This window comes from Peromyscus leucopus, chromosome 1 (assembly GCF_004664715.2).
Source record: "Peromyscus leucopus breed LL Stock chromosome 1, UCI_PerLeu_2.1, whole genome shotgun sequence".
In the NCBI taxonomy this organism is placed as follows: Eukaryota; Metazoa; Chordata; class Mammalia; order Rodentia; family Cricetidae; genus Peromyscus; species Peromyscus leucopus.
This window is the reverse complement of record NC_051063.1, coordinates 45,231,066-45,250,621: the sequence shown is the minus strand read 5'-3', so window position 1 is coordinate 45,250,621 and position 19,556 is coordinate 45,231,066. Positions and strand designations below refer to the sequence as shown.

The window sequence follows — 19,556 nt, the reverse complement described above, 5'->3', positions numbered from 1 at the left end:
CTTGGGACACAGCCTTGGTCCTCTGCATACAGGTCTTTTTTTGGTCCGGGATCCTCAGCTGGTGCTGAAGGCAAAGGTCACTCTGCTCTTCCCACAAATGTATGTTGGGAGATCAGATTATCATTGTCCTTAAATGGTCTTGAAATCCTCTCCTCACTCGCTCACTCTCTGGCAGCACCTACTGACTGGCAGGTGCGTTCTGCATTTGCTGGACTGTAAGCTTTCTGTCTGCCCCCTCCCTTAGACAGTGCACACAGTGAACACAGTACTGGGTCTCTTTCTCTAGAAACTAACTGGGTGCCTGGCAAACAGGTAACAGGAAACAAGTAATAATTGACTTAATGACCTTGTCTGTTCTCACTCTTCTGGACCAGGGAGTCACATACCACAGGGACTGAATGGGAGCAGATCTCTGTCCCCATAACTACAAACCTGATTTTGAATGTTTAGGACTTTGGGGTTTTTACAGGCTGATTAGGATCCATGAGGCTGTACCTCAAAGAAAACTGAAAGGCAGGATGCATAAGAATACTCCTGCCCTGGCCCTAGAGCCTTTACTTGTTTTGTTTGAGACAGGATTTCTCTGTGTGACAGTTCTGAGACTCATTATGTAGACCAGGCTGGCCTTGAACTCACAGTGACCCACCTGCCTCTGCTTCCTGAGTGCTGGGATGAAAGGCCTGTGACACCACACCCATCTTATGAGTCACAAGAACCTCTCCAAGTCTCAGTTTCCCCAGCTGTTCTAAGATCTTGATCTATAAAAATAGAACAAGATGGTGTGTCTCAGGTGTCTGGACGTAAGAGGATGTTTATCTGCACCCCACTTTTGAAGTCTGCCTCTCTTTGGAAAAGCCAGTGAGCTAAGTTAGGGACTAAAGAGACAGGAAGTTTGTGAGTCAAGTGAGGACAACCGGCCTGAGCTGGAAGCTCTCCTCTAGAAGGCCAAGCTGAGTCTTGAGAGGTTTTCACACCATGGTAAAATGACCATTCAGTGTTCTAAAAGCAGAATATTTTGTTAATTTTTCAAATGTCATTCAGCAGTCATTTTCTGTGAACCTACTGTGTGCTCCATTATCTTGAGACACGCTGTCCAATAGAGCTTCCTAAGATGTGGAAATAGTCAATCAAGATCTGCCCTGTGGGATAGGAAGCCACTAACCACATGGGGTTGCCATTCACCAAAATGTAGCCACTGTGACCAAGGGATTCAAATTTTAATATTAATTGCAACTAATTTAAGTGTCCCTAACTGCATGTGGCTACTGATGGCCTATAGGACAGCACAGCTAGCAGTAGGTGGCCAGAGTGGCTGAGAGTCCATACCATCCACTTATTCATAGTTGCCAGCACCTCCAGATCCCAGAGGCCTCGTCTGTCAAACGTGAGTGTAATAGTCACCACCCCATGCAGTGCAGGTGTGAGGATTCACAGGCAGGCAGTGAGAGCAGAGGCCGGCTGCTAGTCTTCTGGAGGCCTGGATAGGTGGCCAGCCTGAGGGATCATCTCATGTCACCACCACCCCTTACTCGGTGCTCCTGCGTGCCCCCAGTGCATGCCCCCACTTCGTGCATTATTGAATCCTCATTGTTTTCTTAGGGAAGTCTTTCATCTTTATATATTACATGCAGGAAACTTGGGCAGAGGCAGGGCTGGGTTTAATTGGATTCCAGATTGTCCCTGGGCTCTGATGGAACTCAGTGTCGATGAGGAGACAGAACATAGTTGGGCCCTGACACCAAGTCGGATTAGTACTTTGGTTCCCCTCTACAAGGATGGGGTTGTTCAGTATGCTCGGGTCATTTGGATCTAGTCAGAAAGCAGGAGAAAGTTTACAAGAACAAAAGTTTTTTTGTTTTCTTTTCTTTTGTTTTTGAAAGAGAGAGAAGGAACAAAACCTAGTTCCGCTGGCTGAGCTTTGCCCCAGGTAATGCAAACATTTATGGCTGGCTGTGGGACTCAGAGGCCCAGAGGTGACATAGCTTAACAGTGAATCAATCCCACTGATAATCAAGATCGGACTGTTTTATTAGCAGGAACTAAGGTCTAACTTACTATATATCAAGTATTTCTTTTCTTAATCTCATATTTAACTGGCAGGGTGAGGCCTCATTTCATTTCACCACAGATTTCTATTTTTTGTTTGTTTGCTTTTTTTTTACCTATACCGTCTTTTTCATCCCAGTAGCACTCACTGTGTATGAATCAGGAAAACAGTTCTGCTATCTTTCTCTTCCTTCCTTCCTTCCTTCCTTCCTTCCTTCCTTCCTTCCTTCCTTCCTTCCTCCCTCCCTCCCTCCCTCCCTCCCTCTCTCTTCTCTCTCTCTCTCTCTCTCTCTCTCCTATTTTTAATTTTTTGGTTTTTTTCCAGAAGGGCTTCTCTGTATAACAGCCCTGGCTGTCCTGGAACTCATTTTGTAGACCAGGTTGGCCTCGAACTCACAGAGATCTCCCTGCCTCTGCCTCCTCAGTGCTGATATTAAAGGTGTGTACAGGGGTTGGAGATTTAGCTCAGTGGTAGAGCACTTGCCTAGCAAGCGCAAGGCCCTGGGTTCAATCCTCAGCTCCAAAAAAATAAAATAAAATAAAGGCGTGTACCACCACTCCTGGCCTGCTATCTCTTAGTAAACATTGTAAAAAGTTCTGTTTCTGCTCATCCTTCCTTACTGCCTGGACCCTCCCTGTCTCTCCATCTCTCCCCCTTGGTGGCTTCTGCTTGGGTCTTACAAATATGAATTAATCAATAAATATTGGGTGAGGGCTGCCCATATGGGTGAGGCATCGCCCCATCTCTTCGGAGAATGGGGAGCAAGCTAGATTTATTCCCTGCCCACAGGCAGCCTATAGGCCGTGCTGACACAGAGCCGAGTTTGATCAATCAAATGTTTTAAGCCTGGAAAGTTTTGATGATGAGAGCTTGGCGACTGTTATGGACTGTGTAACAGTTTCACATCTATGAACTTCATTTATTTTATCACTGAAAATATATAGTCTTTTTTTGTTTGTCTGTTTGTTTGTTTGGTTTTGGTTTTTGAAAATAGAGTTTCTCTATGTAACCCTGCCTGTCCTGTCCTATAGACCAGACTAGCCCCAAACTCACAGAGATTCACCTTTCTCTGCCCTCCCAAGTGCTGGGATTATAGGTGTGTGCTGCCCACCACCACCACCACCTGGCTGTAAAGTCTTTAAGTTGTGTTTGTGTATGTTGTATGCCTGTTTGTACATAGGTATGTGCATGTTAGGTGTGCTTGGTGAGTGTGTAGAGGTCGAAGGAGGACCTGAGCATCTTCTAATGCTCTCTACCTTATTCCTTTGAGACAGGGTCTCTCACTGAACCGTGCAGTTTTTAAGCTAGGCTAGATAGGAAACCACCACGCCTTTCTGGTCTTCCTATCTTCCAATCCCTATTAATAGGGTTACAGGTACATGCAGCCACATCCAGTTTTTAAGATGCAAATTCAAGTCCTCATGCTTGCTCAGCAAGTGCTCCCTGTGTCCCCCGCCCCCCCCCCCCCTCCCCCGCCAAGCCTTCTCTTCAGTCCAGAAATGAAATCTTCTGGAGCTGGAGAAACTGTTTGGGGTAGAATGGGGAAAGTCTCATAGCAGGTTCCAGGTGGAGTTGGGAAGAACAGTACCCTACCCTCTGCTCAGGCTGTTACATTGTTTCCTCCCCGGACAGGATTTCTTAGTGTAGTTTTGGTGCCTGTCTTAGATCTCGCTCTGTAGACCTGGCTGGCCTGGAACTCACAAAGATCCGCCTGGCTCTGCCTCCTGAGTGCTAAGATTAAAGGTGTGCACCACCACTGCCCAGCCTTACATTGTTTCTCATGCAGAGCTGAGTGTTATCTCAGCCATGTCTGCTGTGGCTGACTCTCTCCCACCCACCACACTTCTGGCACTCTTTCTTCCAAAGGAGTGCCGTAATGTAGTATTTTTGTTGTTGTTTTTAATACATTGTCTCACTATGCAGCCCTGGCTGTCCTGGAACTTTCTATGTAGACCAGGTTGGCCTCGAACTCGAAGAGATCTATCTCCCTGCCTTCATCTTCCGAGTTTCTGGGATCAGAAGCGTCAACCACCATGCCTGGCTCTAAGCTCTTTCTTTTCTACCACTGCATTTCCTTGGGAAATTCAGCCCTTGGGTTTCTTACCCTACTGGGGTCAGAGCTTGGGCACTGGGGCCTTTGGTCTGGACACTTCTGACCTCCAAGGCTTTGTTGGAGACTCCTGATGCTATCTCTGTGAGTGGTGTGACTTGGAGGAGAAGCCCTTACCCAAACACAATGTGCAAAGTCATTTCATGGACTTGGTCTTTACTTGTTCACAGCCCTAGGAGCTGCTGGGGCAGATTATATCTGTTCTGTAAGTGAGGAGGGTGTGTGCCTCAGCGAGACTGAGGGAGAGCAGAGGAAGAGGCAGAGGAGGAACAGAACATGGGCTTACATCTGGGGTGATAGCCTGGACATGACCTCTCTTCCTCAGCTCAGTACACAGCCAGTTCCCTCTGCACATCGAATCTCTCCCTTTAATTCTTCCCTCTCTTCCCTCCTAGGCTCCACTGACAGTGAGCAGCCCACCTCCACCCCTGACTCCCTGTCTTCCCTCAGATCTGCAGCTAACAACCAGCCAGCTTATTCAGGAGCTAGAGGCCAGAGGGGACCACAGCGTAGGAAGGAGAGCTGAGAATGTATTGAGTTGTTGGCAATGATGAAGCCCTCTTCAAAGAGAGAAGATTAATTGTGAGATGAGAGATTGTCTACTGTAGAACATGGAGTCTGAGGCTCAGGGTAAATTCGGTCATTTTTTTTCCCTCCGAGGAGTACCAGGATCTGATTATCACAATTTCTACTCTGCTTTGCTTTTGTTTTCAAAATTCTCTTCTGGGGTTATTTGACTTCCTCTTGATACCATGTCTTGGGTAGGGACTGGCAGATTGAAGCAGTTACTAATTCTGATTCACAGAAACTCCCCATTTTTGTTCTTTCATTTGCTTTTTGTTGCCTTCAAGCCTGGCAGGCTTTTTTGTTTGTTTGTTTGTTTGTTTGTTTGTTTTGTTTTTCGAGACAGGATTTCTCTGTGTAGCTTTGCGTCTTTCCTGGAACTCACTCTGTAGCCCAGGCTGGCCTCGAACCCACAGAGATCTGCCTGGCTCTGCCTCCCGAGTGCTGGGATTAAAGGCGTGCGCCACCACCCGGCTGCCTGGCTGGCTTTTAAATCCTCCCTTTTACAGTGGTTCTGGGCCCCCTAAGATTCATGTCTTCAGCTGGGCTGGGTGAGAATTTGCCACAGAGCAGCCTGGATTCACTCTCTAGCAGATTGTGTCTCAGAATCAGAGGGGCTGAGAGGCTTAGGAGTGGAAACTCCGGCATTAAAATTCTTTGTTTTCTTAGTAGCAGGTGACCCTGGATAAACTATTTAATTTTATTCTGTCTTAAAATGAAGGTAATGAGAATAGGTTAGGCAGGGTGTGTGTGTGTGGTGTGTGTGTGTGTGTGTGTGTGTGTGTGTGTGTGTGTGTGTGAGAGAGAGAGAGAGAGAGAGAGAGAGAGAGAGAGAGAGAGAGAGAGAGAAACAGAGAGAGAGTTGATGTAGTGCTTACTTAGCATACAGGAGGCCCTGGGTACAATTTTTGAAAAATCCCAGAATGTAGGTTGAGGCAGGCAAACTATGTATCAAGTTTGTGGCCAGCCTGGGATATGTGAGACTCTGTCTCAAAAATTAAAATTAAAATAAAAAAAGAGCAGGTAACCTCCAGCCAGCCCTTACAAGTGTCTGGCAGATTATAAATCCTGTATGTGGAAGCTAGTGCTCCCTAATGTTAGATATCAAGACTTCTTAGTGGAGACATCTAGATAGAGTCGGGAGGAGCAGGTCATACGGCTGGGAAGTCCTGAGAAAGACATGATTGCTGGGCTCCCCTGCCTATGGGGACATCTCAGAGCTCTGGCTTAGAAATGGGGCTGACATAGAGTCCTGCTCCTTCCCCTGTAGGAAGCCTGGGACAAGTCCGTTAACATCGCCTGCTTCCATTCCTTCATCTGTAAAATGGGCACGCTGGTACCCCAGGAGTAAGGTTAGGCGTGGGTCTAATTAAAGTGCCCACACACCTGCCCGTGGGGCTGGATACCGCTCTCCGGGGTGGCTCTAAGAGGGGGGTTTGTGAGTCTTTCAGACTGCCAGGGTTCACTGCAAGTCCCTTGGAGGACTAGAGTTTTATTTCAGGAGCTCACAACCCGGAAGGACGTCTCAGAGGCAGTGGGGCATTGGGCTGCGGACGGCGGAGCGGGAACCCAGCCTGCTTTGGCCTGGGGCATTCCTGTGTCTGTGTTATCGGCTGTCTCAGAAATGCACAAAGCCCCTTCTCTGTGTATCATGGTTGCGGTTTGGCCCCAGTGCCTTTTCCTTGAACTTGTTTGGCAACATCTTTCTGAAGCGTTGGAGCAGCCAGGGTTGGAATGAAAAAGTCAGACATGCCCTCAGAGAGTTCTCCTGGGTGTCTTGCCAGGACTCCCTTTAACTCCTGGGAACTGAGAAGTCTCCTCTTCCCCCTCCCCTACCACAGACAGCTCTGGCCCCTGGTCCTTGTGGAATTGCCCTATCCTTGCAGTTGCCAGGCTGACTGACAATCAGGACAGTCACTGCCCATGTGTCAGCTGCCCTAGGTGGCTACTGAGATCTGGAATGGAGCCATGAAAGAACTATTCCACCAGTGCTATCCCTTGCTTCACTGGGCACTTCCTGTCCCTTGGGGCTCTGGGGCCTGGGCACGCCCTAGGGAAGGCAAAATGGGGTTCTGCCCTGGTACTTAATGAGAAACACTCTAATGGCTACTGTTTGCTCAGGGCTTTGTGGTTGATATATTGTGCACCCCAATAAACTTATCTGGCGGTCAGAAAACAGAACAGCCACTATATTAAACATAGAGGTCAGGCAGTGGTAGCACACGCCTTTAATCCTGGCACTCAGGAGGCAGAGATCCAGCTGGATCTCTGTGAGTTCAAAGCCACACTGGGAACAGCCAGGCATGGTGACACACGCCTTTAATCCCGGAAGTGATGGCAGGAAGCAGAAAGGTATATAAGGCATGAGGACCAGGAACTACAGTCTATTAAGCTTTTAGGCTTTTAGCAGCAGTTCAACTGAGATATATTTGGATGAAGACACAGAAGTTTTCAGTCTGAGGAAACAAGATCAGCCGAGGAATTGGCCAGGCGAGGTTGGCTGTGACTTGTTGTGTTTCTCTGATCTTCCAGCGTTCACCCCAATATCTGGTTCCAGGTTTGTTTTTATTGATAAGACTTTTTAAGATTCGTGCTACAGTGCTTAGACTCGGCACTGCAGATTTGGTGTTCATGCTCTCTTTTGATCATTAAGGCAGCCCTGCTCACCACACTCATGCACACCCAACAAGTCCATCCATGCAAATCATGGGGAAGCTACTCAGTAACAACACTCTGGGGGACACCTGAATAACAGTATTAGTATTTTACGCTCGTGACCTTCAAGGAGTCCTGTTCTTTCTTTTTTTTTTTAAAGGTAATTTAAGAGGTATTTAAAACACCTCTTTAAAAAAATTTTAAATTAAAAAATAAATAAAATAAAATAATTAATTTTTTAAATTAATTAATTTATCTTTCTCTCATAAAATACATCCCAAGCATATCCTTCCCTCTCTCCACTCCTCCCATTCCCCACCCTCCCCCCACCAACCTCCCCTCTAGAAGTCATCTTCTTTAAGATTGATTTTTATTATTTGTATGCATCTGTGCATGCATATGCGTGTGTGTATGTGTGTGTGTATCTGTGTCTATACACATGAATGCTAGTGTCTGCAAGGCTGGAGGTGTTAGATCCTGAGAACTGGAGTTCCATGTGGCTGTGTGCTGACTGATGTGGGTGCTGGGAATGAAACTCAGATTCTCTGCAAGAGCAGTAAGCACTCTTAACTGATGAGCTGTCGTCCCAACCCCAAGGAGCCACATTCCTACGTTGATCCTTCACCTTTTGAAACTGTCCTGTGTGTTTTGACCACAAGGCTGAGATTCCAGGTCCACCCTTTGCTTGCTGTGCGACTTCTGATAATGGGTGATCATCACAAGACTCACTATCGAGAACTGCTAAGATGAAACCAGATAATTCATTGGAAAGGGTGGGAATAATGGCCACTTCTGAAAACCTAATCTTTGTCAGCCATGCTTAAAGGCTTAGATGTTCTGGGACATTTTTTTTTTTTTTTTTTTTTTTTTTTAGCAAGATAGGGCATGAATTTATATGTGGCTGTTCATTTCTCAGAAGAAAGGGTGTGGACCTGAGAACCTGGAAACTTAATGGGAGGACAAGTTTAGATTCAGGGCCAAACCTTTGGGCCTTTTTCTTTCTTTTCTTCTCTGTTTTTAAAGAAGATTTAATTATTTTTATTGTATGTGTGTATGTGTGTGTTTGCCTGAGTGTCTGTATGTTTGTGTACTCTGTGTGTGTGTGTGTGTATGTGTGGTACCTGAGGAGGCCAGAAGAGAGTCCCAGATCCCCTGGAACTGGAGTTACAGATAGTTGTGGGTGCTGGGAACAGAGCCCTGGTCCATTTCAAGAGCAAGTCTTAACCACTGAGCCATCCCCGCAATCCCATCATTCTTTTCTCGTTGTTTGTGAGGAAGGGCCTCATGCAGCCCAGGCTGGTCTTGAACTTGCTCTGTAGCCAAAGGTGACATTGAACTTTTGATCCTTGTGCCTCCACCTCCTGAGTACTGAGATGACAAACACGAATCACCATGCTTGGTTTCTGCAGCACCGGATCAAACCTAGGGCCTCAAGGAACTCAAGACAACATCTCAACAGTGCAAAGTCTACTCGGAAGAGTTGGCTGGCAGTGGTCCTTTCCCTGCAGGGGGTTTTAGGGTTACTGAGATGTGTGTTTGGAAGTGTTTTAAAACCTGTTACCATTGTAGATGTTGTTATTAAGAACAATGGCTATCATTAGTTAACTAAGTCAGGTTCTCTGTAAAAACAATAGGGTGATGGGGATGAGTGTGTGTGTGTGTGTGTGTGTGTGTGTGTGTGTGTGTGTGTGTGTGTAAAGAGAGGGGCAGAGAAAGAGACATGTTTTGTTTAAGGAATTGGTAGTTGCCTATGTGATTGTGCCCTAGCAGGTCTGAAGCTTGACATGGGGTGACAGTGTTGTCTGGAGGCTGAAGTTTTGGGGGATATGTCTGGAAACTTATGTCCAGAGCTTCTGTTGTATCTTGAGGTAGAATTTCTTCTCTGGAGAACTTCAGATTTACTTTTTGGACTTCCAAGTGTTTAGATGAGGACCACCTCCATGATGAAGGGTGTGATGGTGAATACCAACTGTAACTTGACTGAATCTAGAAGCATGAGAGAGAAAAGCCTGGAGAGGTCTATGAGGGATTACCTAGACTTGGGTAATGGAGGAGAGAACACTCAGACTCAATGTGAATGGTGTTATTCCAGAGCTGAGGTTCCAGAATGAATATAAAGAAAAAAGAGCCACGCACCAGCCAGCGTCCGTCTTTCTGTGCCCTCCTGAGCGCAGGAGCAGTGTGACCAGCCACTTCAAGCTCTGGCTGCCATGATGGACTGTCTCTGGACTGGACACCAAAGTGACCTCTTCGGTGGCTTTCGTTGGGTACATTGTCACAGCCACAAAGAAGTAACTAAGAGAGAAAGTAAATCTCTCTTCCAATCCAGCTGACTGTAAAATGTGAAGTCCAGCTGCCCATCACAACTGGCCTCTGTGCACAGCTGCAACAGGCTGGTCAGCCTTGAGTTCTCTGTCAGACCTTGTCTGTAGGATCTGTCCTAGATTCCTTTCTGTTAACATGCTAAAATATCCTGACAAAAAGCAACGCTGAGGAGAAAGGGCGTGTCATAGGTTATAGCTCCGGGTTACAGTCCATTGTTGGGTGGCAGGAACTTGAAGCAGCTAGTCATAACACACCCACAGTCAAAGGCCTGAAGAAGTTAATGCTGCTGGCTGGCTTGCTTTCTCTACTTTATACATTTTAGGACATCATACCTAGGGAATGCTTCCAGATATCTGGGTCTTCCCATATCAATGACTTTAATAAGAGAATCCCCCATAGACACACCCACAGGCCAAGCCAAGGTACACAATCCCTTGAGACTCTCTTCCCAGGTGATTTCTGGCTGGGTCAAATTGACAGAGTTAACCATTACAGGGTCTGAACAGTCTGAACAGGGAGCAGCAAGGAATTATTCTGTGAAAACAGACAGGGGTGTCTGGGTCTCTGGCACAGAGGCTGGCACACCCCTTCAGCTTTCCCGAGCTGAGCCAGAGACAGGCTCCACTAATCAGAAACAGGAAACGTCCGGAAGAATGCCTCCAGCCATGGTCCAGAGTGTTCTGCTTTTGAGTCTGTTGTTTTGTTCTGGGATGAAAGTGCTCAGTTCCTTTCCAAAGGAAGGAACCGTTATCTTAATAACTGCAGAGGTGGCAGCCCACCAACGTAGGTGATGGGGAGAAGGGAGAGGGCATTTCCGGCCATTTAATCTGATGTTCAGAGTCTGCAACTCTGACCTTTGGTGGGAAGAAAAGAAGCAGAATACACTGAAGAGAATAAATACCTGCCTGTGGCTGCTGATAAGAAATTATTTTTTCTACTTTTTTTTTTTGGCTAATCAGATGTATTCACCTTTTATACAAATCAGAACCCCCTCATTGGGAGAGATCCAGCTGAGTTTCTCCAGAAGGGGAGAAACTCTTTTCTGCTTCCTTGTTTGTTGGGAAGCTGGGAGAGAGCAGGGGTTATATATAAGATCTTGGAATCAACTAGGCCTGGCTAGAGGCCTTCTTCCTAGCTCTGCGTTCTTGGGTAAGAGTTCCCGGAAAGGAGCTCAGCAATGCCTGGCTCTCATTGAGTCCTCTGTCTCCACCCTCAAGGCAACGCCTTTAGCAGGTGTGTCATGTGACCAGCCTGGAGTCTACTGGAAGTTCCAGGTGAATAGCTCCACCTGGTTTGTGGTCAGCCAGCTTCTGTTTAGCTTTGCTGAATATCCATTGTTCTCAACATCTGCCTGGGTTAGGGTCACTGGATATCCATTGTTCTCAACATCTGCCTGGGTCATGTGCTCAGCAGCATGTGTTGGATGTTTTGGGGGGTAGCTTGGTTTTTCTCGTTGGCTTATGAACTTCTGAAAGTCCTTAAGGCTGGATTCTAATATGTTCTTTCCTTCATCGGCTTGTATCAGTCAAATGAAACCGCATGGAACCCAAGGTTCGCATTGTCTCTTGCCATAACCTTCCTAGACAGCCTCTACCTCCTCTCATGCCCCTCGCTTCCAGACAACGGGTGCTGTGCAGTGTGCCCAGATGTGACTGACCCCCTCCAGCTGGCCTGCCCACCTCATTGCCACTTCCCCAAGTGAGCTTTTCTTCAGTCCCACCTTGTCATTGAACCCTGACTCACCTCTTCTTCCTCTGTGAGGTCTTTTCTAGTACCCAAGCTTGACATCACCTCTCTTCCCTCTGAATTTTCACTTTCTGAATCCCTTGGATGGCAGCTGAAATCATCTTTCCCTCGTCAGTTACCTCTGGACACACTCCCACAAGACCACCTGATGGCCATGAGCACATACAGGAGATCATTTTCTATCTCCCTCAGTGTCCAGTTTAATGCCTAGCAAGTGGTATTTAAAAAAAAAAAATATTTGCTGGGTGGTGGAATGAAGGAGTTATGTTTGTGGAAGACCCCACTTAGAGAAAGAACCATCGATGTGAGGTGCCTTGGCCTGCGCCGCCTGGTCATTTCTCCCATTGCTTCTCCTCCTCTAGGAGGGAAGCTTAAGAAAGAAAGCCAGCTGGACCATGTGATGCCCACTCAAGCGGAAAAGTTAATGCTTAGCAGAGTGAGGGTCATGACTCACAGTGTTGCTATGCTGAGGTCTAGGAAGAATGAGGTGGCTAGTCCCCAGCCGGCTGTGTGCCGAGAGCAGACTCCGTGTAGCAAGCAGCTGAACAAAACCCACGACCTCCTACATTCCTCAGCAGCAGAGCAAAAGCAATAGTTAAGTGTGGCCGCCAATGTGTCCCTGCCTGGGTTTAATCTTGAACCCTACCACTTAGTGACGGGGTGGCTTTGAAAACGTTATTTAACCTAATTTGTTTGGCTATGAAAGCAGGGGATGGCAATTTTAATAGTAAAAAATACACTGCTTCCAAGGAGATGAGATGATCCTTTCAATGCATATGGTACTCAGAGAGGCAAGCTTTTATTTTGGTAAGTATTGGCAGATGGTCACAAGGCACTGGCTGGATTTACCCATTTTCTCATTAAGGTAGATGGACTTTCCAGGCTTGGACACAGAAAAAAGATCTTAAGTCTCAAAAGGTGGTCCAGTAGTGAAGGGAACCTCCAAGTCCTCCACTGGCCATCGAGAGCTAGACAGAAGTCCTTTCTGGATGAGTGTGTGGATGAGGCTTTGGGAGGGAGCCCAGCTTAATTGCTAAGCCAAGTGTTGCCTTACCAACTTTGGAGCAATGAGGACTTCAGAGTTGAAATCTCGGGTTTCCGTCAGGTCCCACTGCCACCTGTGAGCTCACTGTTTCATGTTCCATCCTCAGTGTGCTCATCTGCAGAACGGCCATCCCTTTGGATTGTTTCTGCAGCAAAGTGGAAATGTCGGTCAGGAGGGCTCCGTGAGGGAGGGCGGAGCAGAACAGCCTTCCATGATGTTGAATCCTTATTCCTTAACTCCGTGTAGCTCTGGCGATGGGGGAAAACCGACCCAGACCCAGGTGTTCCCCACACTGGCAAACAAAGGGGTAAATGGGTAGCATGAGAGGCTCTGAGGAATGGTTTTTAGGGGCGTCGAATGGACATGATCTTTAATTATTTCTAGTTGATTGAATCTCTTACTTTTTTTATTTGCAGATGAGAAAAAGAAAACAAAGAAAGTTGATAATGAACTCAACCCGGTCTGGAATGAGGTGACTTCATTGCCTTTTTCAACTTTGTTTTAAAGGATAAGCTTTGTCCGATTGTCCCCTCTTTGGGTTGGGGGTTAATGCTCTTCCTTGTAAGATGACACCCCCATCCATTCCAACTCCCTTCATGCCCCCCTAAGATCAGAGCAGCTCAGTGGTGACCAGTACTTGTGCCCATTTACTGAACACCGGAGATGTGTGCACAGAGCCTGGGCAGGAGGCGTGAGTCCTAGCCTAGCTCACTACCCTGATCTATGACCCCCCACTTCTTTAGTACAGCAGTGAACACTGGAACATCTCCAGTCTTGGAAAGCTCCATGTAAAACCACGTGTGCATGCATGCCATTTATCAAAAGACAATCCCTTTATACTTCAAGTATCTAGCTGAGTAATGACTGATTTACGTGATAAAAGTAAAGTTCTCCAATAGAAATCATAGGACTTCAGGTAAATATTTGTCTTAGTTAGGGTTTTTATTGTTGTGATAAAACATCATGATCGAAAGCAACCGAGGGAGGAAAGGGTTTATTTCATTTTGCAGCTTCCATCATCCAGAGAAGTCAGGGCAGGAACTCAAGCAGGACAGGAGCCTTGGAAGCAGGAACTAACAGAGACCACAGAGGAATGATACTTCCTGGCTTGCTCCTCATGGCTTGCTTCCTTTCTTATAACACCCAAGACCACCAACCCAAGGACGCCACACAGTGAGCGGGGCCCTCCTACATCAATCATCAATCTAGAAAACACACCACAGGCTTACCTGTAGGCCAGTCTGGTGGAGATATTTTCTCAACTGAGGTTCCCTCTTCCAAAATGACTCTGGCACAGCTGGACATAATGGTGCATGCCTTTAATTCCAGCACCTGGGAGGCAGAGACAGGTAGATCTTTATGAGTTCAAGTCTAGCCTGATCTGTTGACATAGCCAGTTCCAGGACATCCAGATCTATAGAGAGAGACCCTGTCTCAAAAGAAAAAAAATCGATCTCAAAAACACAAAAGCAAAATGATTCTGACTTGTGTCAAGTTGGCACAAAACTAGCTAACAGAATTACAAAAGAAACTTTGACTTAACTCTCTAGAAGAGTGGTTCTCAACCTATGGATTGTGACCCCTACAGGGGTCACATATCAGAGACCCTACATGAATTTACATTATAATTCGTAACAGTAGCACAATTATAGTTATGAAGTAGCAACAAAAATAATTTTATGGTTGGAAGTCACATGAGGAACAGTATTAAAGGGTCTCAGCATTAGGAAGGTTGAGAACCACTGCTCTAGAAACAAATAGTTAACTTCTATATGTATAAGCAATTGCTTTCTCCGTGAACATATTTGATGTCTGAAATACTATTATGCATCATAAATTAATGTGTTTTCCTATGATATTTATTCTTACTATCATATCCCAAGCATGTATTAGTATCATTCAACTCAAAAGTATTTTCATGGCTGTGTAATATTCTACTGACCAGAATGTAGCTTATTTATACCCCCTACACAAACACTCTCTCTCTCTCTCTCTCTCTCTCTCTCTCTCTCTCTCTCTCTCTCTCTCTCTTGACTTTACATTTATTTTATAAGTGACTCTAAGTTTAGTGTTTTTACAGACAGATGAAATGTTTCATTCTTCCCACAGAGTAGGAATTTCCCAGTCTGACTAATTTTTTGATGACCAGTCTCATTGTTTCATTCAAAATCTGGACTGAACCTCCCTGGACCAGAGCAATGTCTTTGTTATTTTCCCTGAGTCATCAGAGGAGACTTCCCTTTCACCCATCCCAAATTCTTCCTCTGCCAACTTCTTTTACTATGTCTAAATATAAAGACCATAGCTGGGCATCAGTGAGGTGAAGCTGTGAAACCTCTGTGAGAGACCCTGCTGGTCTGCAGGCTGTGACGAAGTCTACTCTCTGTAACTCACAACACAGCCAGCTGAACCTTAAGACCCGTGAGAGCAAGAGGCCCCTGGTACCTTGTGCACTCCTAGTACTTGGAGCTCCAAGGATAAAACAAAGCAAAACCACATTTGCATGCTTGCATTGCCTCTGAGTTGAACTAGTCTGACATGCCTGTCAAACCACGTGACCCAAGGAGAGAGGTTCATGTGAGGTCATTACCCACCTTCCTCCATTTTGTTCCCAGTGTGTTTCCCTCTTCATTTTACAAATGTAGTGGACAAGTAAGTCTTCTACCTGCTGTTTCGTAGCTGAACCCAAACCTCAGGGAACTGCCAGCCCACACTCCTTAGGTCTGGTGGGTGTGTTCTCATAGGAACTGTGAGGTAAACTTCTACTCCAAAGCCAATACAAGGAGGCTCAAACGGCTTACTTTGAACAATCAGTTGATTGATCACCTAGTCAATCAAAGGCATCCATGGTGCTTTGTTCTTTCTTTTGCATCGATTATTAGAAAGCAAGTTACTGGATTAAAGTGAGAAGCTGAGAAACAACAACAGCTGGATAAATCACAGCACTGGCCACAGTGGGCTTGAAGTGCATCGTAGAAGGTGGGTTTCTGGGCTAGTCATTACTGTTCCACAGTAATGCATAAAGAGCACAGGGTTTAAAAATAACCATCGAAGGAAGTATTTTCTCAACAGTTGTGGTAGGCGTTAAGCTCATTTTTCTGACCATGAGTCAGAGGTTTGATGACCCAGCTACAGCCCCAAGATCTAGAAAATGGGAAGCCAGGAATGGCCCACACATTCGCTGAATCTCTTTCTAATATGTTTTTTCCATGACCCAAACTATCGAATTTGGTGATTCAAAAGATTGTTAGTGAAGATTACTGCCCAGTATATCTTATATTCTCTTTAACAGCCTTTTTGTCTTCATAACCTTTCTGTGAACAGATTTTGGAATTTGACTTGAAGGGGATACCACTGGACTCTTCATCTTCCCTTGTGATTGTTGTCAAAGATTTTGAGACAATTGGACAAAATAAGTAAGTTACTTCCAGAGACTTTTTATCATTTTACATATTGCAGTAGTTTGAATGTAATTGGCCCACATAATCTCACAGGCAGTGGCACCATTAAAGGTGTGGCTTTGTTGGAGAGGTCATAGCCTTAGTGCGGGAAGTGTGTCACTGTGGGGGCAGGCTTTGTGGTTTCCTGTGCTCAGGATACTGCTCAGTGTCTCAGTTGACTTCCTGTTGCCTGCAAGATGTAGCACTCTCAGCTCCAGCACCATATCTGCCAGCACATTGCCATGCTCCCCGTCATGATGATAATGGACTGAACCTCTGAAACTGTAAGCGAGCCATGCAAATTAAATGTTTTCTTTATAACAGTTGCATGGTCATGGTGTCTCTTCACAGCAATGAAACCCCTAATTAAGACACATATCATCTTACATATTATAGCATTTTTACTAACAAATCCGTAGTATTTTCAATATACTAATGCTTCAGCTCTATACCCCCAAGCTCTTACCCCTTCATGAGTCATGTCAGCTGAGTGCTGCAGCCAGTGAGGAGCAGAGCTGGTTCTCCCTAGTGTTGCAGCCAGTGAGGGATGAGGCCAACTCTGTGCAGCCCTATCCTCTCGGCTTTCAGTGGTAACGGGGGCCACGGTTATTCAGTCACAGAACTTTTCCCCAGTGACTACAGCATTCAACACTTAGCCGTCACCAGTCTGTCTCACACCTTCTCTGCCGCCTGTACCTCTCACCTCTAGTCACTTTCTGAGTTGTAGCATGTTAGCTGTAACAAAGATCCTTTCTCTGATCGTGTGTGCTTTGCTAGTGTGTGCTTGTGTGTGTGTGTGTGTGTGTGTGTGTGTGTGTGTGTGTGTGTGTGAGAGAGAGAGAGAGAGAGTGTGCGCGCGCGTGCATGCCACAGTATGCATGAAGTCAGGGAAGAAATTGTGGGAGACAGTTCTCTCTTTTCACCACACATACATGTGTGTTGCGTATTCCCCAGTCAGACATATGTGGAGGCCAGAGGCGACACTGGGATGTCCTCTTCAACTGCTTCACTACTTCATTTTATTTCATTTTTAACTTTTTATTTATTCTTTGTGGCTTTCACATCATGCATCTCAATTCCATTCATCTCCCCATCCCTTGGTATCCATCCACCTTCTGCCCTTGCCACTTCCCCACAAGCCCAAATAAAATGAAATAACTTAAGAGAAAAGAGAAAGAAAGAAAAATCTCATCATGGAGGCTGTATTAGGACACAGTGAGTAACACGGTATACCCTTTAGTCCATATATCTTTACTTGCGAATGTTCATTGAAAAGATTCATTGGTCTGGTTTGAGGACCCTGGTTTCTGCCACACTATTGATACTGCGACCTCATTGGGACTCGGCTTAGATACTCTGTTGTTGCCCTGTGTCATGAGATCTTGCAGATCCAAAGCAGACCAGCCCATTCCATGCTCCAGCAAATCATGGAGGGGGTGGATTCTGGGGTGCCCTAACTCATAGCCCTGGTTCTGGGGCTGGGTAGTTGCAGGGTTGGTTAGCTCGCCAGCTCTTCCCCATCCTCACCACCAGGGTGAGCTCTCCAACACTGCCCTGGTTAGTTCACCCTAAGCAGCAAGGAGCAAGGAGTGGGGCCGGTTCTCCAGCTTTCATGTCCTCAGGGCAGGCTCACCCACACCAGCTCTACTGAGTGCTGCAGCTGGTAAGGATCAGGAGCAGCTATCCTGCTCTCATGACCTCAGGACCAGCTCTCCCACTTGCATGAAGTCAGGGAAGAAATTGGGACGCACGCACGCACGCACGCACGCACGCACGCACGCACACCACATTTCTCCCTCACCCACTATGGCAGATGAGGCGGGTGGGACCAGATCTCCTACAATCACATTCTCAGAGCTGGCTTACCCCTGCCCCCGTCGACAGGGTCAACTCTACTGTGCTGCCCAGGGGAGGTGCAGAGTCCACTCTCCTGAGTGCTGCAGGTGGGGAGGGGCAGGGCCAGTTCCCCCTAGTGCTGTGGACAGTGAGGGGTGGGGCCAACTCTATGCAGCCCTATCCTATCAGTGGTAACAGGAATGACAGATGTCTGTCTATACAGACAGTGGCGGCAGCAGGGCCACAGACCCAGACACAGGTGTTGGCAGCAGCCCAGGCCCGGACATCACCATGACCCTGAGTGACAAGCAAGCTACCTACCTCATTCTGCTCCTCACTGCCTTCTTTGCCTCTTCAGATCTGCCTCTCTCCATAGGACATGAACCATCCTGTCTGTCTTTCTGTCCCCCCCCCCTCTTTTCCATACCCCACCATGTATTTGCTCACCATAATAGTGCTCCTGTGGTAGGCCCATGTTTTCTCCTCTCAGACAGGTCACCCCGGGCAGATGTGTGTGTCTCCTTCTCCCACTCACTCTTTTTGTTTTCTTGTGTATTTTATGAGACAGGGTTTCACTGTGTAGCCTCACTGTCCTGGAATTCACTCTGTAGGCCAGGCTGGCCTTGAACTCACAGAGATCCTCCTGCCTCTGCCTCCTGAGTGCTGGGATTAAAGGTGTGCACCACTATCCCCTGGTCCCTCCTGCTCAGTCTTAATGACCTCATTTTACTTAAGAAAAAAAAAAAAACTTTTTGGAGGCAGGGTTTCTCACTGAATCTGAGACAAGCTGGCAAATACACATCCCATTCAAGTTCAACTTCCTGCTGCATTTCTGTTCTAGTGTCTCATTCATCTTTTAAACATCAGATCTAAACCAGGCTGCCCACTTTACTTACTGACTTTTTGAGTTTCCAAGAGGGAGGGCCCTGTTGGTACCCATGAGCTACTGAAGCATGTCTTCCAGATAAAACTTCTCAAGTACAGCTAGCTCCACAAGGCAGGATGGAATTCACCTCATTCCTGAAGCAGGACATTGGTCTCAAAGACTCGGAACCCAGCCTTAGGTTCATAATTCTGAGTAATGAAGTCCTTCGATGAGGCCATAACTCATGGGAAGGCAGGCAGGTTACTCTCAACTATGATCATAAGGTGTCATTGTTTATCAGGTCTACTGCTACATTAAAAACAGATTTGGGGGAGGAGGGAGGACAGGGGAATCCATGGTTGATAGGGAAAATGAATAGAAAAATCTCTTAATAAAAAGAAGAGAGAGAAAAAAAAACAGATTTGAGAGAAAAGGAGAGCCCAATGTTCAATCCACATGAGTCATAAGAAACACCTTGACATTCAGTGTTAGTGCATTTAAAAACGTAAGACTTACATCAGGCACATTTGGCCCAATCGGAAGGCTGCGATGAGAGGAATTAGGGAGCTGAGAGTGAAGCCACATGCTCTGGTTTGCTTGGCTACCTCCTGGCACAGCACAGATTACTAGTGCCTGATTTGCTGTCTGTGGGGCGTGGCTTAGACAGTCAATTCTATGGTCAACCTAATTGTTGGGGTCTTTTGCTCAGTGGTGTCAGGGAGTCTTGACAGACGTCTGCTCCCTAGATAGTGCTTTGTTAGGGAGTGTGTGTGTGTGTGTGTGTGTGTGTGATGCACTCTCAGTTTGAAAATGTGGAGGTCAGAGGCTGACATTGAAATGTCTTCCTCAATGTTTTTCCACTTTTGTTATTATTATTAATATTAATTATTATTATTACTATTTGAGACAGTGTCTCTCACTAA

General features: G+C 46.3%; 1 protein-coding gene across 5 annotated transcripts in view; it reads left to right on the top strand.

Moving 5' to 3' along the window:
* Positions 1-19,556, top strand: part of Myof (myoferlin) — a 148,587-nt gene that overhangs the window by 10,167 nt on the left and 118,864 nt on the right. For all 5 annotated transcript variants that reach the window (XM_037206602.1, XM_037206600.1, XM_028882902.2 and 2 more), the window contains exons 2-3: positions 12,909-12,964; positions 15,817-15,908. In XM_037206602.1, the coding sequence (XP_037062497.1) occupies positions 12,909-12,964; positions 15,817-15,908 (148 nt within the window). The remainder of the gene's footprint in view (positions 1-12,908; positions 12,965-15,816; positions 15,909-19,556) is intronic.